Here is a 21843-nt window from a genome sequence, read left to right as displayed (position 1 = left end):
GCAAATTACCATGAGGTTGAACCTCATGGTAATTTGCGAAAACTTTGAAAAATGCATTTTTGTGCATTTTTCAAAGTTTCATGTTGTGCACACACATGCCCTTAGGGCATGTGTGTGCACAACATATGTGCACAGATTGATTTCAGGGGTGCAACAGGGTGTCCTTTGGACACCCCTGCACCCTTGAAATCGCATTCTAAATTTGCGATTCGCTAATTGCGAATCGCAAATTGAGAATGTCTTCCCATTCATTCCTATGGGCCTCTAGGCCCATAGGAATGAATGGGGAGATATTCCTTAATTGCGACTCGCAATTTGCGAGTCGCAATTAAGGAATATTAAGAAATCGCAATTTTTTCAGCGATTTATTGATGCATTGCATTTTGCGATTCCTTGATTGCGATTCCTTATTTTTCGCAATTAAGGAATCGCAAAAAGCAATATTGATGCATGTGCCTGTTAGTCTTACTTCTTAGTCTTTAAAAATGAATTGAGAAAAAAAGGAGGAATTCTCAACTTTAAAAATAACCTTTTTATGAATTTTTATTATACTACAGAACATTGTGGAGACAAACCCAAAAAAGACCTTAAGGTACAGTTACATATCATACTCATATTTCGGAGACATTATCACAATGCCTACTTCCCAAGTTCTGTGTCAGAGGTTCACAACAATCCTGCCCAGGACATTAGTGACTATTTCTTTGTATTTCTACCGATTAGGAATTCTCAACTTTATCAGTACAACCTGCTTGGGAGCTTCATTCTCTGGAATATCTATGTTCTTCCACTGATGCGGCCCAAAACGTTGGGATTATTTGATTCCAAGTTACTGGTCACATCCCAAGTTAGTAAAGTGACCTCGTCCTGCTTTCCTAATCCTAAAATCCTAATGAAGAGTCTTACTTTACTCCCTATACATAGCTAGGAAATTGTGGTACACACAAAAGTTCTGTCCCAGTTTGACAACAGAAACTGTGGGCTTCACAGGCCCTACCGGCACTTTTGAGTCGCCCGATCATCACTTTTTAATGTTCCTGTGGCGCAACGTGCCACTGACATATTTGAAAGGCCACGTAAAGCCATGCTATGTGGCTTTTCATGGCCATATAAATATGTGCACCTTTCACCCCTAAAATTACGTGTAAAGGCAGTTCCATGGGTTGTGCAGTGGGTGTTCCCAGAAACATCCATGGCTTTTTGACACTGCCCCAGATTTATGAGAAATCATAAGTCTGAGGCAGCACCAAAAATGTATACCTCCCCAGGGGAGGTGTAAGGGAGGCACAACAAGGAGAAATATCTTTATTTCTCCTGATTTTTCCTCTTTCTACGTGTGCTGCCTTCTGCAGCACACATAGAATGAGGAAAAAGCCTCTTGTGATTGTTTTTGTGCAGGAAAGTTACTCTTCCTGCACAAAAATAATGATCTCCGCAACACGGGCACCCTTGCACCATGGTGCGGAGATGCCAGTGTTGGTGCACAGCAGCCCATTGTGCCCCAGCGCAGGGTAAAAGGACAGGAATACGCCGTATCTAATTGATACAGCGGATTCCTACCCTTTTCTTTTGCAGTAGGGCAGCACAGCAGCAAGGCCTGCTGCGCTGCCTCATGGCATAAAAAACCCATAAATGAGGCCCTGTGTATTTGGGACTTGCGCAATACCTCCTTCTGACACTGCAGAAGATTGAGGACACCACGACCAGGCTTCTGCTTGGGCTCTTCAGTTCCCTCACCTTTGGCCGCCCTTCACTGGTGGCCAGTCAACAAAAGGATTATTTGTAGGACACCAGAGTTTTGGGAGCTTCACTGAAGGCAATGGCTGGTCTTAGGGCCAATGCAGGGTGGTACAGACCTGCTCCAACAACCCAATATTCGTTTTTCAATTTCCAGGGCCCAATTCACAGAACTAACTTAAGACAAAATCCTAAACTTACTACCATTTTCGTATTCACAGAAGACACTTACTCATTTTGGTATTCACAGAAGACACTTACTCATTTCGGTATTCACAGAAGTTAGGACTCCTAACTTTAGGACTCCTAAATGCCTTCTGTGAATACCGTAAGTCTTAAAATTAGGATTTTTCTCAATTTAGTAGTAGTAAAGTTAGGACTCCTAACTTTTGGACTCCTAAATGCCTTCTGTGACTACCAAAAGTCTTAAAATTAGGATTTTTTTCAATTTAGTAGTAGTAAAGTTAGGACTCCGAACTTTTGGACTCCTAAATGCCTTCTGTGACTACCGAAAGTCTTAAAATTAGGATTTTTCTCAGTTTACAACATTGTACACTTCCAGAAGGTGTAGTATTCTAATAGCACTATCTCCCTTTTCCCTTGGCTTATGCTGATCGCTGAAGGTCCACTCCCTCATAATATACCTATTACAACTTTTAATTGCATTCATTAGCGGGCAATAAGTAACTCTCTGTGCATGTATCACTATCAGTAATGCCTCTAGTTCTTCAATACTACAGTGTTGTTTGGTGATACACTGGTATGTTCGGTTACTTTGCCCGAGTTCTGATCATTTTCCCTTCCATGCAGAGGTTGCCAGATCTTTTCTATATTTATCTCCTTTACTTCCATTGTTACGTAGTCAGCCTATACATCTTGGGGCATATTTACTGGCCCCTTGTGCCACAGCGCGCCACTTTGTTTGACACACCCGTGGCGCAGTGTGGTGCTCCATATTTTCAAGGCCATGTTAAGTCACCCTGTGTGGCTTTTCGTGGCCTTGTAAATACGGTCCGTTTTCACGCAGCACTGTCTGCAGCACACATCTGAAGAAGAAAATACCTCACATGATTGTTTTTGGGCAGAAAGGTGTCTCTTCCTGCACAAAATTAATCTCCCCTAAAACAGAGACACCCATGCACCATGCTGTAAGGGTGCCAGCATTGGCGCATGGCAGCCAATCGTGCGCCAGAGCAGGGGAAAGCACAGAGATGCAGCATATTGTTGTGAATATGACGCATCCCTGTGCTTTGAAAGTGACGCAGCTCAGCCAAATGGATTGTGGTGCCGTGCTGTGTCACTTTCTTGTAAATAAGGCCCCATATCAATTGTATAAAACTACAAAACTTTTTTTCCACCACAATGATTCATTAATCAGTAATGTGAGGAACTCGCTGTATCCAGGCGCCAGGATACCGTTTGAGGTTACTGATGTGGTCTATAACACCATTTCTATTCATTCATTCTTGTGTTAAACATACCCAATCCTTTAATTTGCTGGCCTTCATTAATATGCAAGTCATGCATGGCAGTATCAATTCTATATTAGGCTAACCATAATAGAAACGAGTGGGACTGATTCACAAAAGTAAAAAAAACATAAGTTGCAAGAGGCACTGTGCACAATTTAAGCCGGCACCTGTACACTCAGGGGTATCTTAATCAAGGGTTTTGGCCCCCCCTTGCACCACACAAGAGGGTGCAAGGGTGATGCAAAGTCTGCTTGCCCATAGTCAGAAGTGTAGGCAAATCAATTTGAAGCCTTTAAAAATCATTTATTTTTTTAATTTTTGTGTGAAATTGTTATTCCTTTGCAAAAGATTTAAATCTGTTGAAGTTACCCGTCACGCTATTTGCTTCATAGTTTTCTTCTCTCTTTTCTGTAGTGTTTCCTCTTTTCTCAACGGTGTGTTCATAGGAAAGTCGAATATGCTCTTTTAAATTATACAAAAATGTGGCAAAATGCTGTCCCGAGTAATAAACCCTGAAGTAATAAACTCGTCCCAGTTGAGACTAATCTGTGTACCCCTGTTGTGGCCACTTAAGACCCACGTTTGACCTATAATACACTATTCATCTAAAGGGCAAGGTGGAGCTGTTTTCTTATTTGATGTGGGTGTATGATGCCTAAAGATGGCGGGGCATATTACCAAGGGCCTTATCGACGCTTTAGCGGGAATTTTTCCCGCTAAAGCGGCGGTAATTTTATCGCCCTATTACCTAGCTGTCGCTAACACCAGTTATCGACAGCTAGTAGGAGATAGTGATCATCTTGGGGCCCAATTTGCATTTCAGCGATAATTATCGCTAATGACATGCAAAGTGGTCGCTATCTCCTATTACCTACTTTTGGAAATAATCGCGCTAAGCGCGATTATCTCCAAAAGCTAACGCCTGCCCAGAGCAGTTCTTAGCCATGTTATCCAATGGTAGGTGGATAACATGGCTAAGAGCATTTGCTTGGTAATGCATGAATATTGCTGACTTTACAGCGATATTCATGCATTTCGGCCGATTTTTACCGCTTTTGAGATAAACCTTGATAATATCAAGGTATCTCAGCGGTAAAAATCGTCGGAGTGCGGCGATATTATTTTGGCCGCTAACCATGCATAGCGATAATTATCGCTATTGCTTCGTAATATGCCCCGGCATTGTCCGCATCAACGCCACTAGACAAAACAGCCCGCTTGAAGGATACCACTGTCTTCAAAAGCGGTGCATGCTTTTCACAGCCCAAAGCTGTGGCTGAAAACAGAGAAGTCCCACTCCTCGTGGTTAATCTAAGGCCTGTTGTCTCCCAGGGGTTACCGGATTCCTCCCTTTCGCTGTTTGTTGGGTAAAGGAGTCCTTGTAGACAGAAGGTATTGATAATTGGAGCTCCCGGTAGCAGACAACTTTAAATGTCCTCCAGGAAAAACTAGAGGCACCGCCCGTGGATTGTTTGTGCATATTCTCTGCCGCAGACGTTCACCAGCACATTGTATTTAAGACCTACCTTTCAGATTACGGGGCATATTTACAAGCCCCTATCGCCACCACAATGCCACCTTTTCTGACGTTGTGTTGGCGATAGTGGATTTGCTTATTCCCAAGCCAGCGTTAAGCCACTTATTGTGGCTTAACACGGCCTTGTGAATAAGGCTCAATTTCAAGCTATACTTAGCGTGAAAGGGGAGGGCAATGGGTGTTGCGGTAGGCATTCCATCCCAACACCTATTGATTTTCATGCTGCCCCCTATTTACAAGGGCACTGTAAATATGGTGCAGCGCCAAAATTAAGACCAGGGAAAACCTGGCCTTAAACAGGCGCAATGAGGAGAAATGTTTCATTTCTCCTCGTTTTGGCTGTTTCTATGTGAGCACATATAGAAACAGCAAAAGGCCATTTTAGATTGTTTATGTACAGGAAGGGACGCCTTCCTGCACATAAACAATCTCCCCCTACACCAAAGGTGTCTGTGGTGGCCCTAGGCAGCTAAAGCCAGCGCAGGGCGAAATGCACGGCTGCACCGTATCCTTGTAAATATGGTGCAGCACTACGTTTTGGAAGTGGAGGAGCTCTGTGGTTAACCAAGGTGGCTCATGCAGTGCTTTGCCACTTCCTAGTAAATATGCCCTGACAAGTTCAGAACATTGTTAGTGCCTATCACCTATCTCAAAACAAAACTACAAAAAATCTGGTTCTTCCAAAGGCCAGCGAGGGGTCATGTGGCACTTGCTCCTCTACAGGATTGTGCTCCTAAATTCTCCTGCAGACAATCTGAAGATTGGAACCAATGTATATTTTATATTTTTCATTTAGAAAATGTTACAAACCTGGTTGTTCCAGCTACCATAGACAATCATTCATATTACTTCTGGATACTGCCCTCCCTCCATAAATATTACTTTTACTGAATGGTTTCCACCAATTAGTTGCCTTCTCGATTGCGCATAGGTGATGTGCTTTTTATATATATTTATTTTACACAGTGGCGTCACCACTGGGTAGTTATGGTTAGGATTGTGTTGCCATAGGAAACACCTTTTTTGTGTTGCTATAATGTTGGCGCCATTTGATGAATCTCTTCGAAAAGTTCCAAAAGTGCTACTTTTTTACTAGTTTGCGCATGGAAAGTGTCGGGGTGACCCATCAAGTGGAGGGCAAGAAAAAGGGGGTGAGTGACCCAAAATGCGTTTCCCCATTCATTTTTCCATGGGAACTTTAGACACAGCTACGGCCCAATCTGCTGAACGGATCTACTCCAAATTGGCAGAAAGTTAGATCTTGGTCCAAAAAGGGTGCTTTTGGTGTAAATCTGTTCAGTAGTTTTGGAGTAATATAGGTTAATAAAAAAAGATGATATATATCATGCAGCGGAGGACCCACAGATCTGACCGATCTCCTGCTGAGATCTGATTGGTTGCCACCACATAAACCAGACACTGGTTGCAACCATCTTATCTTAGGACTCAGACTGAGACCTGAGTCCTAAGACAAAAGGCAAAAAAACTACATATGAAGCAAGGTATGGATGCCAAAAAATTGTTTTTCTTTTCCCAAAAATTTGCAGAGGATCAATGAATAGTCAGGGGGAAAAAAGCACAGGCTCAGTGGTTGTTTTATCGAACCCCCCTCGGGGTGGGCCATGCCAAAGAGGGCAACTCATACTATTATTTAGGGGGGTAGGGGGCATGTGGTCCACACCCGAGCCTCTGAGAGGTGCTGGGGGCCCATCCCTGGGGCTGAGGTGAACAAACCAGGGAGGGGCGCCCTGGACTCCTCACGGAGCCTTATTACACCCCATCCCTATGCAGCCACCCTCTTTGAGCCTCAAAAGGCCCTAGGGACCCCATCCCTCAGGTCTGGCTCTATGACTGTGTTCCAGAGATCCCATGTCTGGGACACAGTAGTTTCCATGCCCACATTACCCCAGGCAGGGAAACATATGTTTGCTCCTATCTGTCAAGTGCATTTTTAAATCTCCCACCAAGTGGGAGCAAACACAAAAGTCTGTTCCCAGTAGGCAGAAGCTTTAAAAATGCTCCCGCTGGCTGGGAGTAGATTTGTGTTCTGTTTTCCTTTGTCGCACTCCTCTGGGCAGGGAAACAAAACACATATACCCCGGCATGCAAAAAGCAGCTGATCCCTCCAGGCGCGATCAATACCGGCTCCTGCACCATGCGGGGAGCCAGCTGGTGCTGCAGGGATCCTGGGATCCCCCCTGCGGCACCCAACATGGTGGTTGGTGGGTACACCAGGTGGGCACCGGGGCCCCTTCCTATACTTATTGGAGGGGGTAGCCAGGGTCACAATAGGCTGGGGTAGGAGTACCGCATGGCCCACTCCTCTTTTTAGCTGTATTTAGCCCCAGAGATGGGGTCCCAGACCTATTGAGGCTCAGGGGGTGGGGGGCACATGGACCCCTCCTCTTTTTCAATGGAATTCACCTGTGTGAATGGGGTCCCCAGACCTATTAAAGCTTAAGGAGGGGAGCTGCACACCCCATCACCTTAACATATATGTTTTTGCCCTGGGGGATGTGTTCCCCATGGCTAACAGCAGAACCCATTCCACACACACCAAAGGTAGTGCGTTGGCATGGGGTTGGCAGCCTGTGTGGGGGCTGGCTGCCTTTGGCAAGGTTGGCCACAGGGCCCTGAAGCCAACCTCCCTCTTCACTCAGCCAGAGTTTGCACGCAGCTTAGGGTTAGTTGCCTTCGGGTGGGTGACCACAGGCACTGGACGCATTCATATTTCTCACTTTATGTGTAACAGTCATTCAAAAGTGGGATGATTGTGTATGATTACATATAATGTGTACATTCTCTATTGAAATGGATTTGTGATGTAAAAAGGCAGCAGCAATAAAATACTGGAACGTTCACTCGGAGTCATGTTTGGGAATACTTGTAAATTTTTTTTTAAACTGGGTTTACGGACTAACCCCCAGATTCATCAAAGTCCTGTTTTGCGAGTCCTTAATAGCGATTTTTAAGGAATCGCTATTAAAGACTCGCAAAACGGGATGCATGTAGAAATCGCAATATTTTTTGCGATTTCTACTGCTTCCTTATTTGCGATTCGCTAATTGCTAATCGCAAATAAGGAATGGCTTTCCCATTCATTCCTATGGTCCTAAAGGCCCATAGGAATGAATGGGGAGTCATTCCTTATTTGCGATTAGCAATTAGCGAATCGCAAATAAGGAAGCGATTTCAAGGGTGCCAGGGTGTCCAAAGGACACCCTGTAGCACCCCTGAAATGGTAATGTACACTGGTGTTGCGCACACACATGTCCAAAGGACATGTGTGTGTGTAACATACAACTTAGAAATATGCACTTAAGTGTATTTTTCTAAGTTTTCGCTATTTACCACGTAGTTGGACTTCGCGGTAAATAGCGGCCCCAGATTGCAAATTCGTAATTTTAAAATGGTTCATGAATTGCATTTAAGGAATCTCAATTAGAGATTCCTTAAATGCAATTATTCGCAAGATAGCGATTTCTAGAATTGGGATTTTTGCATTTGGGATGATGAATCCCAAATGCAAAAATAGCGCTTGCAGAGGGCCAGATTCTCAGAATATGGCCCTTTGCGAGCCGATTTTAGTATGATGAATCTGGCTGATAGTTCAGCACCTTTGCACCAGTGGCGCTGAAACAATTTTCAGAGTTGGGATGCTGACATCAATGTTACATCACTGAAGTCATAGCAATAGTGAAAAAATCCTAGGTTAACACAAAGTGTAGGAGGAGAGTAGTGAGAGTGTAGAATATGTTTGGCGGTGCATTTGGACAACACTGTTCCAACTATATTCCTAAATCATCGTTTTGTAGTGCACTGATATTTACAAACTGCACATTTTCCATTGCAATGGCCACTAAATTTGCAGACATACAAGCACACAAATGATAATGTGTGGAAACAGTGTTTCAGTAAATATTTATCATTTGCACATCACCAGGTAAAAGTGTCTTGATTTGTTTTGTTGCAGTTAAAACCTTTGTTTCCGTAACACTTCTGATTTACAAACAAAAGTGTGTCACTTTTTCTTTCCTAACTGCTGATATGCTTTGAAATATGTGTTGATTTCATTGAAAGGTGTTTCAATTGTGTTGTATGTTTCAAAATAAATGACACCCTACAGCCTTTCTATTCACACTCTATGTACCCCAGCATGAATGTCACTTTCAAAACTCCTCTCATTTAGCAGTCAGAGAAAGAAAAGTAAACACCAATCCCCATGTTAAAAGAATAAGCATCAATTTGTCAGAAGACGAAGCCAGACATTTGACCACTATCTTTGAAGCACAGCAAATGTGACAAGATGAATACAAAATTAAATGTTCTGTTTTTCCTCTTTCGTGACCCACCAGAAATCGGATGATGACCCACAGTTTGGGAAACACTGTATTAGCCCATTCAAAATTACATTCCTGAAGGCCCCAAGAATATAAATGTGGTCCAGTCCATAAAGGAAGAAAATTGCCCAGGAATAACAAATTCAGAAACAAAATAGACCCTCCCCCCTCCTTTCCTTTGGTCGAACGTCTAGTACCAACAATATGAAATGAGCCCTACAACTTTACTAACATCTCTTGCTGTTTGTGGGACCTTTAGGAAAGACAGTGTCCCAGTTTGTCACAGAGTTAGCTCTGCACCTTGATTGTTATTTTTAAGTGACACCGGTTCAGCCAAATGTGTCTTTCACTCATGGTGATCATATACCTGTTCATTCACTCGCTTGACAAAGATGGCGAGCAGGAAGACGGAAGCGATGGGGGGACCCAAGTAGCTGGTGATGGACTGGATGTAATCAAAGAGCTGCCCACTCTGAGCCGACTGCAGAATGGGGACCCAGGCGATGCTGACACCAATCAGGAACAAGATGAACACCCTACAAGAAAAGTAACAGATGAAAAACTGACCAAGAATAACGGCCAGTGTGCAGGGTATCACTGAGTAATCAGGAATCGAGCACTTCTCAGGCATAAGTAAAGACAACCAGCCAAGTTGGTAGCAATGCTTGTCTTCACTGTAACAGGGAATCTATTAGTCATCAAACCGAGCTGCGACAAATGCATATCCATTCAACAACACAAACCAATCCTTCATAAATTATAAGTAGGTCCTGATGTACGACCTGTAAACCAGCGTAATCTCTTGTAACGGCATGATAACCGGCAGGGTGGTTATCATGCTGTTACAAGAAATTACGCTGGTTTACAGGCCATACATCAGGACTTTCTAGTCAATAAGGCCCAGATGCATCAAGCTAAAACCCGCTTGCAAAGGGGCAGATTCACAGAATCTGCCCCTTTGCGACCGGTATTTTTGCATTTGGGATGTATCATCCCAAATTCAAAAATTGCAATTTAGGAAATCGCAAAAATGCGATTACTTAAATTGCTATTGCATTTAAGGAATCTCAAATTGAGATTCCTTAAATGCAATGCATTAAAGTTAAAAAATTAGCGATTTCGCTAATAGGGGGCACAAATTACCATGAAGTTGAACTTCATGGTAATTTGCAAAAACTTTAAAAAATGCACTAAAGTGCATTTTTCAAAGTTCCATTTTACACACAGACATGACCTAAGGGCATGTGTGTGTGCAAGATATACCCATATGCAGATTTCAGGAGTGCAACAGGGTGTCCTTTTGACACCCTAGCACCCTTGAAATTGCAATCTCAATTTGCGATTCTCTATTTGAGAATCGCAAATTGAGATTGTCTTCCCATTCATTCCTATGGGCCTCGAGGCCCATAGGAATGAATGGGGAGGTTGTCGCAATTAAGCAATTTTAAGAAATCGCAATTTTTTAAGCAAGTTCTTCATGCATGGCATTTTGCTATTCCTTATTAGCGAATCCTTATTTTTCGCTAATAAGGAATCGCAAAATAGGTCCATTGAAGTGAAAGTGATGACTTGGACCTTGTTTCTTTTCTAAAATTTATTCTGGATATTTGGAACTCCCAATTTCCTGGGTGTGAGATTTCGCTATACATTGAGGCTGACTGTGCCTTCCGAGGTTCGTACCTACCTTTCATATTAACCACATCTACCAATCAGTTGGATATTTAGGAGCCCTGACGAAGTTCCCTCTGGCAAATTGGGAACGAAATGCGTTGGCTGTGTGCCACTTTTAAAGATTAATCAAATTAAAGAAGCAATTTTGGAACAGTTTTTGCTTGCCTGTTTGACTTCGCAACGAGTGCACCTTCTATTTCTCTTGAACATTTGGCCACTATTGGCACCTCCGGACGGCGGGTGCAGGAAGGGATTGCACCACTCAGTAATATATTGTACATAAGGATTTGATGTGCTTGTGTCTGCCGTTTGTTCTTTTACTATTATAAATTATAAGTAGCCCAGCAATCATACTGTAGTAAGGTTTTTGTTAAGTCCTGCATGTTGCTGTCCTGCCCCACTATACTCCATATACTTTTTACAATCTCTTTAATCCCAATCTCGCTTTATTCTTTTTTTTTCGCCATACAAGCACCTTACTCACCCTCTATGCTACCTCTGCCCTGTATACTAACCCCTTTCCGTTTCTTCCTTCTTTAGCACACTGTCCTCTTCTTTCTCTACAAATGCCCTTTACATTAAAACATATTTTTGTGAAAAGGTAATTCATGGTTTTAACCGTTCCCTAAAATGAAGCTTTGTCAACCTGTTTTCATCTGGCTAATGGTCTTCATTTTAGGACTTCGTCAAAATGACATACTACCGTCCTCAGCCACAGGTCATTGACATGTTTATCCAGGGGGAAGTTAAGATGGCTGAGAGCGTGTCCTTGTTATGTTGACATGTTATAGCAACCAGTTCCTTGGCCATATGGTTATCCATGTTCATCTTACTGCTGAGTGGTATCTCTCTGTGTCTCTGAGTTGCTGTCTCACACACTCTCCCACATTCCTTGCACAGACATGTTTTCTGTTTAAAAGCCTCTGAGGCAGATTTACAAGGCCCTTGCACCACTTTTGCGTCATTTTTAACATGGGAAAAGTGATGCAAAAGTGGCACAAGGGCCTTGTAAATCTGCCCCTTTGTTTTTCAGGTGAAGGATGGAATGGAATGGAATGGAAGTGAATTTATAAAGCGCATGGTTACCCGGGAGCGTCCCAGCGCTGTAGAGCAGAGATTACTGTGAGTGAAAAACCGTGTTTAAGGATCCAGGGGGAAGAGGAACGTTTTGAGGAGCTTCCGAAACTTCAAATAGCTAGGTTCGATTCGGATCTTGAGAGGAAGTGCATTCCACAGAGTCGCTGCGTTAACGGAGAACCGACGTCCTTCCGTTCGAGCCCTCTTCACTCTTGGAACATTGGCAAGATGCCCAAGGTCAGAGCGGAGTGTCCTGTTGGCCTTGTAAGGGCGCACTAGACTCCTCAAGATAGGGGGTCCTTTGCCGTGTAGGGATTTGTGGACAATGCACAGGGATTTACACTTAATCCTCTCACGTATTAGCAACCAGTGGAGGGATCACAGAGCAGGTCTGGCTGAGAGCTTTGCAGATGAACCTGTCAACAACCTAGCTGCAGAATTTTGGATCAGTTGAAGTTTGTTAATGGTGGCCTCTGGGGCGCCCAAATAAAGGGCGTTACTGTAATCCAACCTTGATAGGATTAAACCTTGGATGAGAAGCTTTCTAGAGTGAGGAGGTAAGAGGGGGAGGACTTTACGGGCTGAGCGGAGTAGGCCAAAGCATATGCCGGCCGTTTTTTTAGCTTGGATTCTAAAAGAGAGGTCCTGTTCGAGCCAAACCCCAAGACTTTTAATTTCGTTTTTTGGGGTGGGAAAAGCCCCCATACTGACGGGCCAGATGGAGTCAGCTAAGGGTGTCAACTTGTGTCCTAGGAACATAATCTCCGTTTTAGCTCCGTTTAGTCTGAGCAAGGATTTACTCATCCAGGCATGGATTTCTGACAGACAAGATTGAAGATTTCCAGAGCACTGGTCTAATTGGGTGAGCGAGACGACTAATTGTGTGTCGTCCGCGTAGGTGACCAGTTTGATCCCGAAAGGGGTGACCACATCTTCCAGTGGAGACATATACACGCAGTGGCGTCACTAGGGGGGGTGCGGGGGGTGCGGACCGCACCGGGTGACACCAACACATGGGGTGACACCAATCTGCACTGCAGCCTCGCCTCTGCTCTCACCTTTACTGTCGCTTCCTGTGCAAGCTTGTCCCTCATACTGTTCACACTCGCCAGCGTCTCGCAGGAGATCTGCAATGCTTGACTGCAATTTTTTTGCTCACAGTCACAAGGCAACTCTATAGCAGCCTAGCTCATCTGAGGGTGCATGGTTTCCTATTTTTCAGTATCTTGCACAGTCTTCAGTTTTCCAGTGAACCAGTTCCAAATTTCAGATTGGTCGTCAGTACAGTGCTCGCACTCTTGTTTATACAAATCCAGGGAAGACAGATGGAATAAGAGAGAGAGGGAGCAAGATGGAGTAAGACAGAGAGAGGGAGTAAGATAGAGAGAGAGGGAGCTAGAGGGAGCAAGGCAGCGAGAGAGGGAGCTAGAGGGAATAGGAGAGAGGGGGCTAGAGGGAGGAAGACAGAGAGAGAGGGAGCTAGAGGGAGTAAGACAGAGAGAGGGAGATAGAGAGAGCAAGACAGAGAGAGAGGGAGCTAGAGGGAGTAAGACAGTGAGAGGGAGCTAGAGAGAGTAAGACAGAGAGAGAGGGAGAAAGAAGGGAGTAAGACAGAGAGAGAGGGAGCTAGAGGGAGTAAGACAGAGAAAGAGAGAGCTAGAGTGAGAAAGAGAGGGAGCTAGAGTGAGAAAGACAGAGATAGAGGGAGTAAGACAGAGAGAGGGAGACAGAGGTAGCTAGAGGAAGTAAGACAGAGAGAGAGGGAGCTAGACAGAGAGAGGGAGCTAGAGGGAGTAAGATAGAGAGAGAGGGAGCTAGAAGGAGCAAGACAGAGAGAGGGAGCTAGAGGGAATAAGAGAGAGGGAGCTAGAGGGAGCAAGACGGAGAGAGAGGGAGCAAGAGGGAGTAAGACAGAGAGAGGGAGTAAGATAGAGAGAGAGGGAGCTAGAGGGAGCAAGACAGCGAGAGAGGGAGCTAGAGGGAATAAGAGAGAGGGAGCTAGAGGGAGGAAGACAGAGAGAGAGGGAGCTAGAGGGAGTAAGACAGAGAGAGGGAGATAGAGAGAGCAAGACAGAGAGAGAGGGAGTAAGACAGTGAGAGGGAGCTAGAGAGAGTAAGACAGAGAGAGAGGGAGATAAAGGGAGTAAGACAGAGAGAGAGGGAGCTAGAGGGAGTAAGACAGAGAAAGAGAGAGCTAGAGTGAGAAAGAGAGGGAGCTAGAGTGAGAAAGACAGAGATAGAGGGAGTAAGACAGAGGGAGGGAGACAGATGTAGCTAGAGGAAGTAAGACAGAGAGAGAGGGAGCTAGACAGAGAGGGGGAGCTAGAGGGAGTAAGATAGAGAGAGAGGGAGCAAGAAGGAGCAAGACAGAGAGAGGGAGCTAGAGGGAATAAGAGAGAGGGAGCTAGAGGGAGCAAGACAGAGAGAGAGGGTGCTAGAGGGAGTAAGACAGAGAGAGGGAGTAAGATAGAGAGAGAGGAAGCTAGAGGGAGCAAGACAGAGAGAGAGGGAGCTAGAGGGAATAAGAGAGAGGGGGCTAGAGGGAGGAAGACAGAGAGAGAGGGAGCAAGATGTAGTAAGACAGAGAGAGGGAGCTAGAGAGAGCAAGATAGAGAGAGAGGGAGCTAGAGGGAGTAAGACAGCGAGAGGGAGATAGAGAGAGTAAGACAGAGAGAGAGGGAGATAAAGGGAGTAAGACAGAGAGAGACGGAGCTAGAGGGAGTAAGACAGAGAAAGAGAGAGCTAGAGTGAGAAAGAGAGGGAGCTAGAGTGAGAAAGACAAAGATAGAGGGAGCTAGAGGGAGTAATACAGAGAGAGGGAGCTAGAGAGAGTAAGACGGCGAGAGAGGGAGATAAAGGGAGTAAGACAGAGAGAGAGAGAGAGCTAGAGGGAGTAACACAGAGAGAGAGAGAGAGCTAGAGTGAGAAAGACAGAGAGAGAGGGAGCTAGAGCGAGAAAGACAGAGAGAGAAGGAGCTAGAGGGAGTATGACAGCTAGAGGGAGACAGAGGTAGCTAAAGGAAGTAAGACAGAGAGAGAGGGAGCTAGACAGAGAGAGGGAGCTAGAGGGAGTAAGATAGAGAGAGAGGGAGCTAGAGGGACCAAGACACAGAGAGAGGGAGCTAGAGGGAATAAGAGAGAGGGAGCTAGAGTGAGCAAGACAGAGAGTGAGGGAGCTAGAGGGAGTAAAACAGAGAGAGGGAGCTAGAGCGAGTAAGAGAGAGAGGGAGCTAGAGGGAGTAAGACAGAGAGAGAGGGAGCTAGAGGGAGTAAGACAGAGAGAGAGGGAGCTAGAGGGAGTAAGACAGAGAGAGAGGGAGACAGAGGGAGCTAGAGGGAGTAAGACAGCGAGAGAGAGGGAGCTAGACAGAGAGAGAGGGAGCTAGAGGCAGTAAGACAGAGAGAGAGGGAGCTAGAGGGAGCTAGACAGAGAGAGGGAGCTAGAGGGAGTAAGACAGACAGAGAGGGAGCTAGGGGGAGTAAGACAGAGAGAGAGGGAGACAGAGGGAGCTAGAGGGAGCAAGACAGAGAGAGAGGAGCTAGACAGAGAGAGGGAGCTAGAGGGAGTAAGAGAGAGAGGTAGCTAGAGGGAGTAAGAGAGAGGGAGCTAGAGGGAATAAGAGAGAGGGAGCTAGAGTGAGCAAGACAGAGAGTGAGGGAGCTAGAGGGAGTAAAACAGAGAGAGGGAGCTAGAGGGAGTAAGACAGAGAGAGAAGGAGACAGAGGGAGCTAGAGGGAGTAAGACAGAGAGAGAGAGAGGGAGCTAGACAGAGAGAGAGGGAGCTAGAGGGAGTAAGACAGAGAGAGAGGGAGCTAAAGGGAGCTAGACAGAGAGAGGGAGCTAGAGGGAGTACGACAGAGAGAGAGGGAGCTAGAGGGAGTAAGACAGAGAGAGAGGGAGCTAGAGGGAGTAAGACAGAGAGAGAGGGAGACTGAGGGAGCTAGAGGGAGCAAGAGAGATGGAGCTAGAGGGAGCTAGACAGAGAGAGGGAGCTAGAGGGAGTAAGACAGAGAGAGGGAGCTAGAGAGAGTAAGACAGAGAGAGGGAGACAGAGGGAGCTAGAGGGAGTAAGACAGCGAGAGAGGGAGCTAGACAGAGAGAGGGAGCTAGAGGGAGTAAGATAGAGAGAGAGGGAGCTAGAGCAAGCAAGACAGAGAGAGAGAGAGCTAAAGGGAGTAAGAGAGAGAGAGGGAGCTAGAGGGAGCAAGACAGAGAGGGAGCTAGAGGGACTAAGACGAAGAGAGAGGGAGCCAGAGGTAGTAAGACAGAGAGAGAGGGAGCTAGACGGAGCAAAGACAGAGAGAGAGGGAGCTAGAGGGAGCAAGGCAGAGAGGGAGCTAGAGGGAGTAATCGAGAGGGAGCTTGAGGGAGCTAGGGAAGTAAGAGAGAGAGAGAGGGAGCTAGACAGAGAGAGGGAGCTAGAGGGAGTAAGACAGAGAGAGAGGGAGCTAGAGGGAGTAAGACAGAGAGGGAGGGAGCTAGAGGGAGTAAGACAGAGAGAGGGAGACAGAGGGAGCTAGAGGGAGCAAGACAGAGAGAGAGGGGGCTAGACAGAGAGAGGGAGCTAGAGGGAGTAAGACAGAGAGAGAGAGAGAGCTAGAGGGCGCTAGACAGAGAGAGGGAGCTAGAGGGAGTAAGAGAGAGAGGGAGCAAGACAGAGTGAGAGGGAGCTAGAGGGAGCAAGACAGAGTGAGAGGGATCTAGAGGGAGTAAGACAGAGAGAGAGAGAGAGCTAGAGGGAGCAAGACAGAGAGAGAGGGGGCTAGAGGGAGTAAGAGCGAGAGGGAGCTAGAGGGAGTAAGAGAGAGGGGGCTAGAGGGAGTAAGACAGAGAGAGAGGAAGCTAGAGGGAGTAAGACAGAGAGGGAGCTAGAGGGAGCAAGACAGAGAGAGAGAGGGCGCTAGAGGGAGTAAAACAGAGAGGGAGCTAGAGGGAGCAAGACAGAGAGAGAGGGAGATAGAGGGAGTAAGAGAGAGAGAGGGGGCTAGAGGGAGTACGAGAGAGAGAGGGAGCTAGAGGGAGTAAGAGAGAGAGCGGGAGCTAGAGGGAGAGAGAGAGCGGGAGCTAGAGGGAGTAAGACAGAGAGAGAGGGAGCTAGTGGGAGTGAGACAGAGAGAGAGGGAGCTAGAAGGAGTAAGAGAGGGAGCTAGAGGGAGCAAGACAGAGAGAGGGAGTTAGAGGGAGTAAGACAGAGGGAGAGGGAGCTAGAGGGAGTAAGACAGAGAGAGAGGGCGCTAGAGGGAGTAAGACAGAGAGAGAGGGAACCAGAGGGAGCTAGAGGGAGTAAGACAGCGAGAGCGAGCTAGAGAGAGCTAGACAGAGAGAGGGAGCTAGAGGGAGTAAGACAGTACCTAGCGCCGTACATTCCCGACAGAGGTGGTCCATGCGGTAAGTCGTGAGAGGGGGTGACACCAAGAGTTACCCGCACCGGGTGACACCAACCCCAGTGACGCCGCTGTATACATGTTGAACAGAGTAGGGCTCAACGAGGAGCCCTGCGGTACACCACACTGGAGAGGGATCAGATTAGACCGTGCGTTGCCTTCCCAGACCTGGTAAGTTCTGTTATTTAGAAAAGATGTTAGCCATGACAGGGCTGTGCCTGAGACTCCCAAATTACTGAGGCGCTGGATTAGGATACGGTGGTTGACCATATCAAAGGCTGCACTTAGATCCAGGAGGATCACGACTGCTGACCCTCCCGAATCCAAGATGCGCCTTGCCTCTTCGACAACTGCCATGAGGGCGGTGTCTGTGCCCTGACCGGGGCGGAAGCCTGTTTGAGTGCTCCGCAGTAGCTCATTAGTTTCCAGGAAAGATGCCAGTTGCTGGATGTGACTTCTGCCCTGCCCCTGGAGAGTGGGAGCTAGCACACGCACGCATCTCGATCTGTTATTGTTCCCACCCAAAAGGACAAGGCGGTTTAGGTTCCCACCCAGACCCTTAACTTCCAGATGTCCTTCCTTGAGGGACTACTGTGCTTTTACCAACCTGAAACCTGCTCAATCAGTTTCATGGCCAGTGCAGTCTTTCCTGGGTCCCCAACCTCCCCTGTCCACCCACCCCAAATGCCAGCACTGCCTCTCCCCCCCGGCACAATCTTCTCTTCCCTCGCTAGCGCCTCACTCTTCCCCCTTGGAGAAGCGACCTTCTCCATTCCATTTCCTGATCCAAGATGTCCCATCCTGGCACATCCTGAAAGGGCAAGGGGTGGGGGGTTTATGTCCAGGACTGGCACTGCAGCGTAGTCTGTGATATTGGGATCACTCCACCCACTCCATAGAGTTCAAATGTTCCCAATTGTACGCAACTCCGATCTGCTGTCATATAATTGCCTACCCCTAGCAATGACTAAGTGAATTTAGATTCACCTGCATTCTATCTGCAGAATCAAACGCAAACCGGATTGCGCACCTACGTTGAATGTGGGTGCACAACATGTCCACTGTATGCACGTTAATTCACAATTTTTATTCTTGGAACTGGCACAATTATATAAGCATAAAGTGCATTAGGCAATGGGAAATCCTGCCAGCATGGGGAAATGTTTGCATTTGCAAATTTAGGGCTGCTGTGGATTTGTGGGTATTTCTGGGTGGCCTACATGACAGAGTAGGTGAAGTGCCACAAACTCCTAAGTTTGTGCTTAGCCACTTGCCTTTCTGTTGTATTTTCACACTACGAAACCATGCATAAAGGTACTCTTGATAAAGGCGTTTCCAAGATAGGAATGGTGAAGGAACGCTCATGCTTAATACAAGGAAAGGATTTCTCCTGGAGGAAAATATTTTCTCAATGGAGGAAAAATTTACCCAGTTAAATATGCAAATGCATTCTTGCGTCATATTTATGCACACAGGCCCAGATGTGCTAAGATTTTGTGTCAAGGTTGCACCAATTTTCTGGCACATTTCTAATGCTGAATCCATTTTGGGATTTATCAAACCATGCAAATCAAGAATTGTGTGGGTTTGCGTTGGGTTTTATTTCAAAAGCAGTGCATAAAACTGCCTTGTGTCAGGGAGACATTACATGAGTAGTAAATTTGGATGGATTCACGAGAACATCCATGCTTTAAAGTCAGTAACCATGATTTTGCACCAAAATGGTGCATCTACCCAAGGCTGGCGTAACAAGGAAACATATATTTATTTCTCCTCTTTACTCCCTCTTTGCATGACTGCTGTATTTTGCAGCACACGTATATAAAGGAATAAGCATCTTAGAATAGTTTTTGTGCAGGAAGGTATACCTTTGTGTGCAAAAACTATATTGACCCGAACTCAGCAGCAGCGGCTCCTCCTCTAAGGCAGAGGAGCGTCACCCCACAGGAAAAATAAAATAATAATAACACTGTGTTATTATCATTTTATTTTTCAGTACTGGCTCTGTTGTGTTTCTTAAAGGTGCAGTGCAGGTTGGGGCTGGGCTGCCCACACAGCAGGGGAGGAATGGTTGGCACTTTCTAAGTGCGCATGATGGTTTGGCATGCTGTCTTGGGCCGGCCAAACAGATATGCGCACTTGTCATGTTCTCCACCCGGCTGTATTTTACTGCTGGATGGAGAACATGCACAGGCTCCCACTGCCTGTTTGAGCACGAAACCAGGCAGCTCAGACCAGTCAAAACTCTGACAATGACAGCAGCCTCGTGAGTGGCTCAGGGCAGTCTGGGAGCCTGTGTGAGTCCTACGTCGACTGAATAGGGAAGAGGAGAGGCAGTGGCCGGCAGGTAGGTTACATTTTCTTTTTTCCCTTTTCTTTTTTTTTTAACACCCCCTCACCCCACACCACCAATACTGCCCCATAGCAGCCACTACTGCAACTCAGACATGGCTCAAGGGTGCCTGCATTGGTGCTATGCACCCAGAAGTGGGCCAGCACTACGAGAGAGCAGGACTCTGCCATATCTTAGTGGACATGGTGCATTTCTGGTCTCTCCTTGACGCAACGCAGACAAGCAACTTCCCTTGCTTCATTGTGTTGCATCAAAGTTTGGTAAATCTAGCCTGCGGTCTATTTCACGAGGTGGAAATTGGTCATGTTTACAATTTAAAAGTATAATACTCCCGTAACATTCTCATCTCCTAGTTGACAGACAACAAGATCCAGTTAGCTAAATACGAATAACTACTGCTTAACAGATAAGTTATATCTAATCTTTCTTCAATGAGATATTAGAAGGGGTGGAAAGAGATACACGACGCATGGGATAAAGCCAGAATGTGCGTCTTGGATACACCAAGCTAGAAGCATGTTACTTGAACGTGTAAACTAGGAAAGTGCAAGCATGTGCATCATACTTCCTTGTCGAGTATCTTTACTTTTTATTTCATTTATTTTATTGCAACTATTTCTAATAGCAAAGACTTGGCCCAGCTGGGCAGCCGAGCGTTTTACAGAGTAAGTGTTAGAAGCTGCCATTTACTTAGCTCCCTGTTTCCATAAAAGCAGTGGGAATCGAGGAGAATGTTCCAGCACTGGGAAGAGGGCAAGCTAAGAAGAGGAAGGCAGGTGGTGTAAGTCTGCGGTGGGAGCAATATGGAGAAGAGGTAGGGTGACCAACTGTAAATTACACGAACTGCCTGTTATTTGGGCCTCTTGTCCGTTGTCCGTGAAGATTTATTTCACGGACGACTTTTGTCCGTAATTTTGGGGATGGCAGGACGCTGTGCTGTTCTGCTGCGCTGATCGGAACCAGCTCACACTTCTCTTTGAACTCTAGAGGCTGCAGTAGGCCCTCCCGGCCTCGCTAAATCTGTGGACAGGCCTATTGTCATTCTGACTGTGGATGATTATCACACAAAGAATGACATGGGCCAAAGGCGTAGTGAAGCACCTGCTCTATCTGCTTAAGTAGGGGTGTCACGTAGTCAGATACAAATGTGTCTTGGCCCTTCCTGAATTTGATTTGTGGCTCTCAGGTCATCATAAGACGGACTAACAAATAAACACAGCAAAATAATTAGTGTGATGCAGCTGGGGAGGGGTGGGGGTCTTAAGGGTGCCAAAGGAGCCAAAAGTGGTGAGAGAAAGAAGTGAAGTGAACGATTCTCTCAACATAATATAAACATATTTTGACGTCTACTTATGGTGGTTGTCTATTTACTTATGTATTATTGTGCAACCTCCTCTGATGTGTCTGTAAAACGTACCTTTTGTCCTGAACTTTAGTCCTGAATTTGGACCTCTGTCCTGACTTTTTGTCCTGAATGTTGACCCTTTGTCATGAGTTTTTACGCTCACTGTCCTTCATTTTAACCTATCCCAGTTGGTCACCGTAAGAAGAGGTAGGTCTCTATACTCATCTGTGTCTTGTGTGCTCTGACACACGATTTTCATCCAACCATGAAACAAAGAACAGTCATTCTATAAAACTCTATAAAACCCACATCGAATGTCACTGCAGTTCTGCAGTTTGCTCAATCCCCACTAGAGGTCACTGTTTGATATGCTTTAAAAACCTGCATTTGTATCAACAGTCTGTCGCTTGATACTGTGTTTTGGTTTTACTTCCTGCGCGACAGTCAATCAATCAATCAATCAAGCATTTATATAGCGCACTACTCCCCCGGAGGGTCTCAAGGCGCTAGGGGAGGGGGGTCCGCTACTGCTCGAACAGTCGCAGGTTTCCAGTTATACCGTTGGAAAACATTTGTGAATTAGCAATTGCAACAATGGAGCGGCCATTCGTTTCAATATTTTTTTCTCCAGAAAAACCACGTCACGCTACACCCCACCGATTTTAGGGGAGTTCAGTCCTACAAGTAAATATATTAGAAAGGTATTTACGCTTGCCAGGAGAAAACCTCGGATGTCACACAGGGTATGAAGCCATCAGAGAGGTGTTTGTGAGCAGCCACAAACGTCTACGGCTGGGAGTGTGCACAGGGCTCGAGTCGGGGTACCACGCGGGTGGACGGCGTCCCCCCACTTATTTTACCGGGAGGACGCCGTCCCCCCTGCCAAACAGCTGGACTTCACTCTTTGGCCTCTCTGGGGCAAGATC

The 21843-nt window shown here is 46.1% G+C and overlaps 1 protein-coding gene across 2 annotated transcripts in view; it reads right to left on the bottom strand.

The window, feature by feature from the left end:
* SLC5A1 (solute carrier family 5 member 1) overlaps positions 1-21843 on the bottom strand; it is a 273512-nt gene that overhangs the window by 6579 nt on the left and 245090 nt on the right. For both annotated transcript variants that reach the window (XM_078667750.1, XM_078667751.1), the window contains exon 12: positions 9454-9622. In XM_078667750.1, coding sequence (XP_078523876.1) covers positions 9454-9622 — 169 coding nt within the window. The remainder of the gene's footprint in view (positions 1-9453; positions 9623-21843) is intronic.

This window comes from Lissotriton helveticus, chromosome 11 (assembly GCF_964261635.1).
Source record: "Lissotriton helveticus chromosome 11, aLisHel1.1, whole genome shotgun sequence".
NCBI lineage: Eukaryota > Metazoa > Chordata > Amphibia > Caudata > Salamandridae > Lissotriton > Lissotriton helveticus.
This window is presented reverse-complemented; position numbering and strand designations above follow the sequence as displayed.